The following is a 12,430-nucleotide window of genomic DNA, read 5'->3' as shown; positions in this document are numbered from 1 at the left end:
GAGCAGAACCAATGATCAGTCCAATCCAGCCAGTTACCCCGCCCCCGTCAGTCTCCTCTTGGCCGTCAGCAGAGTGCCGGGAGCTGTCGTTGATAGTTTGCCTGGCAGCTCGAACTCACCGGTGACCTGTTCACTGGTGCCCAGCATGGGTTTCACCAGGACCGCTCGGCTCCTGACTCCGTCACCGGCTGGGACCAAACATGGGTCAAAGAGCTGGGATCCAGAGCAGAGGTGAGAGTGAGTGCTCAGCATCAGGGGAAGGTGACTGGGTGTGGCACCATGGAGCTGGTGGGCATCAAAGGGTTAAACACTCCAGTGTGGGAGTCAGACCTTGCACAGGGGAAGGTGACTGGGTGTGGACCCATGGAACCGGGGTAACCCAGAAGGCAGTGGGGATCACCCACACCTCACACAGAGGGAGCTGGTTGTGGGTGTTGGAGGTCGGTCATCCCAGCCCCAGGACATGACTGCAGGAGCTTCTCAGCATTGTTACCAACGCCTGCCCGTCTGCAGCTGCTTTACCAAAGACCTTTCCTCTGTAAGGAATGTGTGCTGATGACTGCCCAGTGTTCAGTTCTCCTCACACTGCAGACTGAGTCGGTGCATCGAGGGCAGGAGAGTGTTGAGTAATGTTGGTGCAGCTCAAATGCCAGGCAATGAATATCTCTGGCTGACCACCGCCTGATACCCCAACGGCTCTGCTCAAGGCCCCAGGAGGACGCAGAGAGCTGTAGACACAGCCTAGCCCATCACACAAACCAGCCTCCCCTCCACTGACTCCGTCTCGACTTCCTGCTGCCGCAGGAAAGCAGCCGACAGAATTAACGGCCCCTCCTACCGTGGACATTCTCTCTTCTCCCCTCTCCTCGGGCAGAAGATACAAAAGCTTGTGACCACCTACCACCAGGCTCAGGAACAGCTCTGTCCCGCTGTTCCTGAGCCTTGAACAGCCTGAACTCTTGAACAAACCTCTCACGTGCTAAAGATGAACCTTGATCTCCCAGTCTACCTCGTCATGGCCCTTGCACCTTATTATCTGCCTGCACTGCACTCTCTCTGTAACTGTAACACTGTATTCTGCATTCTGCTTTCCCTTCTACGACCTTGACATATGGAGTGATCTGTCGGGATGGCACGCACACAGCCTTTCACTGTCTCAGTACATGTGACATTAATAAACCCAATACCAGCTCCCACTGTATAACCCAGAGCTGGGTGTGCTGCAGCAAGTGGCCCACCTGCTGAGTGCTCGGAGCATTTCCCTGTTGAGGTGGAGCTCTCCACTCGCATGGATGAGTTCAGCTTCAGCAACAGCAGCGAGCTGCTTCAATAACCAGCTCAGAACCAGCTTCAGGAGTTGGGGATGGGCCATAACTGCCGGACTAGCCTGCGGGGAGCTGAAGAACTGGGTCAGCACTGGGATAACTGCTGGACTAGCCTGCGGGGAGCTGAAGAACTGGGTCAGCACTGGGGGAGACAGTGTTTGACCAGCTGAGTGTAACCAAGGGTCACAGTTCAGGAAGCCCATGGCAACACTCAGTGCAGGTGTGGAAGCAGGAGCTGGGTAACGTGCCCTCCGTGCCTCCCACCCAGTACTCTCAAAGGCATTTGGTGAACGCCATGTCAAAGGTTATTGCAGAAAGTAACAGCTCACAGTGCAGCCAGTAACATTGGAAAAGAGAGAACGTTGGCTGGCTAGTTCAGGATAATGAGTGTGTTCGATCTCGGGTCAGTGAGTGTGTCAGGGATCAGTCGATGAGTGTGTCAGGGATTGGTCAGTGAGTGTGTTCAATCTTGGGTCGGTGAGTGTGTCGGGGATTGGTTGGTGAGTGTTCGATCTCAGGTTGGTGAGTGTGTCAGGGATCGGTTTGAGTGTGTCAGGGATCAGGCAGTGAGTGTGTCGGCAATTGGTCAGTGAGTGTGTTCGATCTCGGGTCGGTGAGTGTGTCGGAGATCAGTTGGTGAGTGTGTTCGATCTCGAGTCGGTGAGTATGTCGGGGATCGGTCAATGAGTGTGTCAGAGATCGGGCAGTGAGTCTGTCGGGGATCGGTTGGTGAGTGTGCTGGGGATCGATTGGTGACTGTTCGACCTCGGGTCAGTGAGTGTGTTCGATTGCGGGTCGGTGAGTGTGTCGGGGATTGGTTGGTGAGTGTTTGATCTCAGGTTGGTGAGTGTGTCAGGGATCGGTTTGTGAGTGTGTCAGGGATCAGGCAGTGAGTGTGTCGGGGATCGGTCGGTGAGTGTGCTGGGGATTGGTCGGTGACTGTGTTCGATCTCGGGTCAGTGAGTATGTTCGATCGTTGGTCGATGAATGTGTCGGGGATCGGTCGGTGAGTGTGTTTGATCTCGGGTCAGTGAGTGTGTTCGATCTCGGGTCAGTGAGTGTGTCAGGGATCAGTGAGCGTGTCGGTTATTGGTCGGTGAGTGTGTCAGGGATTGGTCAGTGAGTTTGTTGGGGATCAGGCAGCGAGTGTGCCGGGGATCAGTCGGTGAGTGTGTTCGATCTTGGGTCGGTTAGTGTGTCAGGGATCAGTCAGTGATTGTGTCGGTGATCGGTCGGTGAGTGTGTCAGGGATCAGTCAGTAAGTGTGCTCGATCTCGAGTCGGTGAGTGTGTCAGGGACTGGTCGGTGAGTGTGCTGGGGATCGGTCGGTGAGTGTGTTTGATCTCAGGTTGGTAAGTGTCAGGGATCAGTGAGTGTGTCGGGTTAATGCCAGAGCTGCCTTGTGTTCATCTCACTGTCCTGTAGAGAGGAGAAGGAGCGTTGGATCAGAGCCAAGTACGAGCAGAAGCTTCTCCTGGCCCCACTGCCTCAGTCGGACATCCCGCTTGGACAACAGCTGCTCCGAGCTGTGGTGGAAGATGATCTGCGTTTGGTCGTCCTGCTCCTGGCTCATGGCACAAAGGAAGAGGTGAACGAGACGTACGGGGATGGCGATGGGAGGACCGCGCTGCACCTCTCCTCGGCCATGGCCAACGTTGTCATCACCCAGCTGCTGATATGGGTAAGCCCGCCGTTCCCCCTGGAGCTGCCGGCTGCTCTCTGGGTGTAACCCCAGCTACAGTTCTCCAGTGTCCACAGTCTGTTCACTCCTCTCCTCTCGCAGTACCGCAGCTGCAGCTACATTTCCCCATGCGATCCAGCATAGCCCAGCTTTGCACAGCTTCCAACCCCTCAGTGTCGTGGTGAGCTGAGCCCACCCTCTGGTCTCTACACTCAGAGTTGGACAGCACAGAAACAGGCCCTTCGGCCCCACTAAGCTTCCTTCCTGAGCTAGTCCCATTTGCCCACGTTTGGCCCATTTCCCTCTGAACCTTTCCTGTCCATGGACACGTCCAAATGTCTTTTAGATGTAGTTATACCGTCTGCACCACTTCCTCTGGCCGCTCGTTCCATGTACGGACCACCCTCTGGGCGAAGAGGATTCCCCCCAGGTCCCCTTTCAATCTTTTCCCTCTCACCTTCAACCTTTACACTCCCCTACCCTGGGGAAAGACTGTGACCATCACCCTATCTGCGCCCCTCATGATTTACAGACCTCTGTGAGGTCACCCTCGGCCTTCTGCGGGCCAGGGGAACCAGCCTGTCCCTCTCCAGTCTCTGCTGAGACCTCAGCCCTGGCAGCACCCTCTCCAGCTGACCTACATCTCTCCAGTCTCAGAGTTGTACAGCACGGGAACAGGCCCTCCGGCCCAACATGTCCATGCTGATAAAAGGTGCCATTCTGAGCCAGTCCTATTTGCCTGGATTTGGGCTATATCCCTCCAAACCTTACTTATCCATATACTTGTCTAAATGTCTTTTAAACATTCTAACTGTACCCGCCTCTACCACTTCCTCTGGCAGCTCGTTCCACACACCCACCACCCTCTGTGTGGAAAAACTTGCCCCTCAGGTCCCCTTTGAACCTTTCTCCCTCACCCTGAACCTGTGCCCTCTGGTTTCAGACTCCCCTACCCTGGGAAACAAGACCGTGACCATCCACGTTATCTGTGCCCCTCATGATTCTATAAACCTCCCCTCACCCTCCTTCGCTCCAGTGAAACAAGTCCCAGCCTATCCAGTCTCTCATAACTCCAGCCCTCCATGCCGGTAATATCCCGGTGAATCTTTTTGCACCCTCTCCAGCTGAATCCCACCCTCCCTATAGCTGGGTGACCAGAACTGCACCAATACTCCAGCTGCAGTCTCATCAACATCTTGTACACATGATACTACGAAGGCCAGCGGGTCAGATGCCTTCTTCATGACCCTGTCTGCCTGTGTCACCCCTTCCAGACAACCGCGTACCTGTACACCTAGGTCTCCCTGTTCTATATACACTCCAGACAGCCCCTGTGGCACCTGCATCGGGCTTCAGAGCATCTCTCCCATACATCTGTACCTTGGAATGGACGTGCTAAGACTCAGGCGCTCACAATGTCTCACAGATATCCTGCCCAGGCACCGCACGTTCAACACACCCAACAGCTGCAGACATTACACTGCACACACACTGCACATCACACTGCACACACACACACACACACACACACCATGCACATCACACTGCGCACACACACACCGTGCACATCACACTGCACACACACACACACACACACCATGCACATCACACTGCACACACACACCGTGCACATCACACTGCACACACACACACCATGCACATCACACTGCACACACACACACTGTGTACATCACACTGCACACACACTGTGCACATCACACTGCACACACACACCGTGTACATCACACTGCGCACACACACACACACACACACCATGCACATCACACTGCACACACACACCGTGCACATCACACTGCACACACACACACCATGCACATCACACTGCGCGCACACACACACACACACACCATGCACATCACACTGCACACACACACCGTGCACATCACACTGCACACACACACACACACACCATGCACATCACACTGCACACACACACCGTGCACATCACACTGCACACACACACACACACACACACCATGCACATCACACTGCACACACACACCGTGCACATCACACTGCACACACACACACACCATGCACATCACACTGCACACACACACACACACACACACACTGTGTACATCACACTGCACACACACAACGTGTACATCACACTGCGCACACACACACACACACACACCATGCACATCACACTGCACACACACACCGTGCACATCACACTGCACACACACACACACACCATGCACATCACACTGCACACACACACACAGTGTACATCACACTGCACACACACTGTGCACATCACACTGCATACACACACCGTGTACATCACACTGCACACACACACACACACACACACGCTGTACATCACACTGCACACGCACTGTGCACATCACACTGCGCACACACACACCGTGCACATCACACTGCACATCATACTGCACACACACACCATGCACATCACACTGCACACACACACACACACACACACTATACATCACACTGCACACACACACCGTGCATATCACACTGCACACACACACTGTGCACATCACACTGCACACACACACTGCACATCATACTGCACACACACACCGTGCACATCACACTGCACACACACACACACACACACACACACACACACACACAAACTGTGTACATCACACCACACACACACACACACACACACACACACACACACACACACACACACACACACACACACACACTGGGCACACACTGTGTACATCACACTGCACAGCTCAGGGGGATAAGTTGTAGACTACCCAGGCAGAATATGAGGTGCTATTGCTCTGGTTTGAGCTGGGCCTCCCCTGGCAGTGGAGGACGGACAGGTTGGTGTGGGAATGGGGAGGGGTGACGAAGTGGCATTCATCGGCCAGCTCAGGGTGAGCGTAACGATCGCCAGTCTGCGCTTGGTCTCGCTGATGTAGAGATGTGGGGGAGGTGCACGTAAACCTCTGCCTCACCTGGATGGGCTGTTTAGGTCCCTGGATGGTGGGGGGAGGGGGTTGTGGGGGGTGGTGTTGAAGGGACGTATTCCGCCTCCTGTGGTTGCAGGGGCAAGTGTCAGGGGTCAGGGAGGTGTGGGTGGGGAGGGATGAGTGGACCAGGGGTCACGGAGGGAGTGGTCCCTGTGAAAAGCAGGGTTGGAGGGGAGAGGGGGGACGTGTCTGGTGGTGGATCCTGTCGGAGATGATGGAAGTGAGGATGACGTGCTGGGTGTGGAGGTTGGTGGTGGTGGAAGGTGGGGACCAGGGGAGCCCTTGTTTCTGTTCTGTCTGGGGAGAGAGGGAGTGAGAGCAGAGGTGCAGGGCATGGAGGGCTTCATCAGCCAAGCCAGAGGGGAAGCCTCATCCTGAGAGTAGATGTGGTGGAGACAAAGAAACTGGGAGAAAGGGATAATGGAGAAAGACTGCAGATGCTTGAATCTAGATGAAGAACACGATGCTGGAGGAACTCAGCAGGCCAGGCAGCATCTGTGGAGAAAAGCAGGTCGTCAATGTTTGGGGTCAGGACCCTTCTTCAGGACTGAAGATAGGAAGAGGGGAAGCCCAATATATAGGAGGGAAAAGCAGAGCAGTGATAGGTGGACAGGAGAGGGGAGGTGGGGTGGGCACAGGGTGGTGATAGGTAGATGCAGGTAAGAGACAGTGATGGGCAGGTGCGGGGGAGGAGGGGAGAGCAGATCCACCGGGGGAGGGGTCACAGGTACGGAGAGAGAGGAAAAAAGGCTGGGGAAGGGAAGAAGAGAAGAAGCACGGTGGGGGGGGGGGGTGGAGTTTGTGGGGGGGGGGGGGCGTGGGGGAGGTGAGAGAAAGGGCTGGTGTCCTTGCAGGAGACCGGAGTGGAGATGTGGTCGAGGTAGCTGAGGGAGTCTGTGTTTTGTAGCAGCATCAGTGGACGTCTCCTGAGAGAGGTCCAGCAGTAGCGAAGGTGTCGGATGGTCCAGGTGAATGAGGGACAGGGTGGAAGTTGGTGACAGAGGTGAGAACAGTGACAGGTTGTGCACGAGTGCAGGAAGCTGCAGCAATGCAGCAGTCGATGTGTGACACTGCACACATGCAGCACACCCGCAGCACACGTGCAGCACACCCACACCACACGTGCAGCACACCCACACCACACGTGCAGCACACCCACACCACACGTGCACCACACGTGCAGCACACCCGCACCACACCCGCAGCACACCCGCACCACACGTGCACCACACCCACACCACACCCGCACCACACCCGCAGCACACGTGCAGCACACCCACACCACACGTGCAGCACACCCGCACCACACGTGCAGCACACCCACACCACACGTGCAGCACACCCACACCACACGTGCATCACACCCACACCACACGTACACCACACCCACACCACAGGTGCACCACACCCACAGCACACCCACACCACACGTACACCACACCCACAGCACAGGTGCACCACACCCACACTACACGTGCACCACACCCACACCACACGTTCACCACACCCACACCACACGTACACCACACCCACACCACACGTGCACCACACCCACAGCCTGTGAACAGTGCCTGCATTTCACTGGACACACACAGCCCACTCACACTCTTCACGTGTATCCTGCCTTTGCACTGGTGGCTGGTGAGGACTGGTTGGCCAAAACTGAACCTTGTTCGTTAAAGTCTTCCAATGCCCGGACCTCCTCCCTTCCTCCCTCTCGCTCAGTCCTGGTCACTCGCCACTTCCTCACTCATTTCCTCCCCAACCCCCACATCTCTCTCTCCCTCTCTCCACTCTGACTTCCTCACTACCTTTCTTTCTGTCACCATCCATCTGTTCTCTAACACACTCTCACACTCTTTCCGTTTCTCTGGTCCTCCCTCTCCTCTCTGTCTCCGTGTTCCCAGCCATGGCTCCCTCTCCTCTCCGTCTCCGTGTTCCCAGCCATGGCTCCCTCTCCTCTCCGTCTCCGTGTTCCCAGCTATGGCTCCTTATTCTGTGCCCCTGGGACAGAGGTGTGTGAGTGATGGTGCTCCCCTTGCCTTGCAGTACGGAGTGGACGTGAAGAGCCGCGATGCTCGAGGACTGACGCCATTGGCGTACGCTCGCCGTGCAGGAAGTCCGGAGTGCATCGAGATCCTCACACAGCACGGCTGCCCCAGTGACAACTTCATCCCGATCCCGACTCCAAACCTGTCGCGTCGGAACACCAACGTAAACAACAACTCGCAGTCGGAGCTGTATCGGAGCGCCAGCATCATCTAATGTAGCAACACTGAGACCCTGGTCCCAGCCGCGCTCTGTGTGACTGACCCACTCCTCCCTCCGCACCCCTCGTACCCCCCCACAGACCGGTGTCGCCCACTCCTCCCTCACTGCTGCTGTGTCAGTGACCCCCACCCCCCCCACACCCCTCATATGCCCCCACGGACCGGTGTAGCCCACTCCTCACTCACTGCTGCTGTGTCAGTGACCAGTGCCAGGCCGGGCTGGGCCCGCAGACCCCAGGCCCACCAACCTCCCAGCCAGCGGCTGTGACTCCCAGCAGGTGGGAGGCAGCACGGACGGCAGGGGGACTCGGCCCTGTAGGGGGGGCTCGGCCCTGCAGTGGGGGTAACACCCAGTGTCACCAGGACCACCCCCCCCATAGACGGACCCCCTCACTACCCACCCCCTCACTGACACCCCCTCCACTACCCTCCTCACCCCCCACTGACCTCCTCACTGACACCCCCTCTACCACCACCCACCACTGACCCTTCCACCCATAGATGGCGCCCCTCTCCCTCAGTCAGAGCCCCTCCCACCCACAGTCGGAGCCCCTCCCCCTCACTCAGAGCCCCTCCCCCTCAGTCAGAGCCCCTCCCACCCAGTCAGAGCCCCTTCCCCAACCCCCCCCTCCCCCCACTGCTGCTGTGTGTGGTGGGGGTGACTGTTGTGGTGAGGACCCCTCCCCACTGAGCTGTACATACAGAGCGGTAAGTGGGCAATGGGGCTGTGGGTAGTGGCAGAGCCACACCAGGGCAGGTCGGTCCACGCTGTGCTGGGGAGGCAGTGACACCGGCTCAGTCCCATGGTCCTGTCCCCGTGACCCTCCAGGTAACAGCAGCAAGTAGGGTTGTGGCTGGGGCTGTCAGTCAGTGACGCCTGCACTGTGTGGTGTGGGAACTGTGAGGCTCACTCTGCACACTCACACACACCTGCTGTGCACACTCACTGTGCACACACACCTGCTGTGCACACACACTCTGCACACTCACGCAACCTGCTGTGCACACTCACTGTGCACACTCACACACACCTGCTGTGCACACTCACTGCGCACACACACCTGTGCACACTCACTGCACACTCACTCTGCACACAATCGCACACCTGCTGTGCACCCTGCTGTGCACACTCACTCTGCACACCCACTGTGCACACTCATGCATACCTGCTGTGTACACTCACTCTGCACACATTGTGTACACTCTTCACACTCACTGCACACTCACTCTGAGCACTTATTTTGCAAACACATTGCACACTTGCACTGTGCACTCATTCTGCACATTCACTGCACTCTCTCTGAATACTCATTCCGCACACATTGCACACTCACTGTGCACACTTACTGCACACTTCTCTGCATACTCGCTGTGGGGTGGTGAATCCTGGCTGGGTTTGAGATAGGATACAGACTTTGCCTCGGATGCAGGGTCCCAGCTCCTGCCTATGCCGTTCACTTACACTGCACACTCCTTGCTCAGCTCCCGTCCTCTGACTGTCTGCACCTGTCTGCGTGCACAGGAGTGCAACTGAGTCTGTGTGTGCGAGGGTTAATAGGGAATGAGTGTGTGTGTGTGTGTGTGTGTGTGTGTGTGTGTGTGTGTGTGTGTGTGTGTGCTCGCTCACTTGTGAGAGAGTACGATTGCATGAACAAAGTTTGAAACAAAGAATTAGTCAAAAGCATCAATCAGGTTAGAGGTACTTTGCTGAATTAATTTACAGCCCTGGAGGAGTCCCCTCCCTCCCTAGGGTTGTGTCCCGACCTCTCCCTGGGGAGAGGAGATGAAGCATTCCCTCTCTGCCCCCAGGGGTGGCTCCTGCTCCCTTGCCTGGCCTTCTCACTCTGAAGCAACAAGCTGTACTGTGGCAGTGTGCCCCATCACTGAGATCCACAGGGTGTTAACTCCCAGCACAACACTGGCAGCGAGACAGCTCTGAGCTCAGACAGACAGGGACCAGCCGTGTGGTGAGGGTTTGCTGGGCATTGCTCTGGGTTCAGGCATCACTGGGTACAATTAATGGCAGCCTCAACAGAGGAGGACGTCTGTCACCTGTCTCTGGTTACAGGTACAGACCAGGTATTGGTGTAGGTACAGGCACCTTCCGGTGACAGGTCACCGTGGGTACAGACACCTTCCAGTGACGGGTCACCGTGGGCACGAACACCGTCTGGTGACAGGTCACCATGGGTACGGACACTGTCTGGTACCGGGTCACCGTGGGTATGGACACCGCCCAGTGACGGGTCACCGTGTGCACAGATACTGTCCGGTGACAGGTCACCATGGGTACAGACACCGTCCAGTGATGGGTCACTGTGGGTACAGACACCGTCCGGTGATGGGTCACTGTCTGTATGGACACTGGTATCTGTGCAATGTGCTGGTGCTATTACTGGGAAGAAATGTCCTCAGTGTGTGTCCAAGTCCCTGGTGTGTGCCGGGACCCCAGTGTACGTCCAGACCCCTGGTGTGCGCCGGGACCCCAGTGTGTATCCGGACCCCTGGTGTGTGCCGGGACCCCCAGTGTTCGGGGCCCCCAGTGTGTGTCTGGTCCCTGTGCTCACACTGTTCACTGAGACACACTCACCAAGGCTGTCTGTGTATGGTGCCCAAATCATTGTGTGTTCCCACCTCACCCCCTCCCCTTGGCCCACCCCTGTCCCCACTGCGAAGCGATCATTGTCCTGGATTAGAACCCTCCCATAGTCTGGTCTTGTTTCCCCTCCACCCCCCCCCGTTACATTTGCCTGTCCCAAGCAGCCTCCAGCCCAGTGGATGGTCTTTGGGTATCGGGGCTCCCACTCTGGTCTGCAGCTGTTGCCCTGTGCAAAGGAAGCCCTGAACTAGTACAGGGATCCCTGTGAAAGGGAAGACTGGTTTGAGCCCAGCACAATAACTGGGTCGGATCACCCCGTGCCCTCAGCACCCCTGCTCCCTGCTGAAGGGTGGGCTAATCATAGTAAATTGTGTTCTAATTCTCTTCTGTCTGAATCAGTCGCCGCTAACAATCGTGGATGAACTTGCACCCAATGCTGTGTGTGGGCTTCTGTTAATCCTCTCATCTGGTTTTAATTCCCAAGCAGCGTGATATACTGGAATCATCGCACAAAACACTAGAACCCCTTACACTTTAGCAATTAGGTTGGTATTACCGTATTTATACATCACTCACCATAAAGGTACCTGTGTATAATATGTATATTCAAAATATTTATATTTCCGGCTGTAAATATTGTTTGGATGTTGCTGTGTTCAGTTTTTTGCTGTATGCTTGGACAGTTCCGACAGATCCATACACAGCTCAATAAAACAACCGCAGCTGTGCTCAGTTCCTGGGGTGACCCACAGCCTCTGTCTCTGTCTCTGTCTCTGTCTCTCTCTCTCTCTCTCTCTCTCCCCCACCCCCCCTCTCTCTCTCTCTGTCTCTCTGTCTCTCCCCCACCACCCCCCCCCTCACACACACACACACACACACACACTGTCTCACACCCACTTTAGTTAGTAAGCAATTTCAGATTGGCTTATTATTGTCACATGTACCGAGGTGCAGTGAAAAACTGTTCTGCACACCATCCACATAGATCAATTCAGTATTGGTATTGGTTTATTATTGTCACTTGTACCGAGGTACAGTGAAAAACTTGTCTACAAACTGATCGTACAGGTCAATTCATTACACAGTGCAGTTACATTGAGTTAGTACAGAGTGCATTGAGGTAGTACAGGTAAAAACAATAACAGTACAGAGTAAAGTGTCACAGCTACAGAGAAAGTGCAGTGCAATAAGATGCAAGGTCACAACAAGGTAGATCGTGAGGTCAGAGTCCATCTCATTGTATAAGGGAACTGTTCAATAGTCTTATCACAGTGGGGTAGAAGCTGTCCTTAAGTCTGGTGGTACGTGCCCTCAGGCTCCTGTATCTTCTACCCGATGGAAGAGGAGAGAAGAGAGAATGACCCGGGTGGGTGGGGTCTTTGATTATGCTGGCTGCTACACCAAGACAACGAGAGGTAAAGACTGAGTCCAAGGAGGGGAGGCTAGTGTCCGTGATGCGCTGGGCTGTGTCCACAACTCTCTGCAGTTTCTTGCGGTCCTGGGCAGAGCAATTGCCGTACCAAGCCGTGATACATCCAGATAGGATGCTATCTATGGTGCATCGGTAA

At 55.6% G+C, this 12,430-nt stretch overlaps 1 protein-coding gene across 4 annotated transcripts in view; it reads left to right on the top strand.

Moving 5' to 3' along the window:
- Positions 1–11,613, top strand: part of agap3 (ArfGAP with GTPase domain, ankyrin repeat and PH domain 3) — a 432,488-nt gene extending 420,875 nt beyond the window's left edge. For all 4 annotated transcript variants that reach the window (XM_052023939.1, XM_052023938.1, XM_052023940.1 and 1 more), the window contains exons 15-16: positions 2,751–3,006; positions 8,043–11,613. In XM_052023939.1, coding sequence (XP_051879899.1) covers positions 2,751–3,006; positions 8,043–8,258 — 472 coding nt within the window. In that variant the 3' untranslated portion in view covers positions 8,259–11,613. The remainder of the gene's footprint in view (positions 1–2,750; positions 3,007–8,042) is intronic.
- The last annotated feature ends 817 nt before the right edge of the window (positions 11,614–12,430 follow it).

Source organism: Pristis pectinata, chromosome 9 (assembly GCF_009764475.1).
Source record: "Pristis pectinata isolate sPriPec2 chromosome 9, sPriPec2.1.pri, whole genome shotgun sequence".
NCBI lineage: Eukaryota > Metazoa > Chordata > Chondrichthyes > Rhinopristiformes > Pristidae > Pristis > Pristis pectinata.
This window is presented reverse-complemented; position numbering and strand designations above follow the sequence as displayed.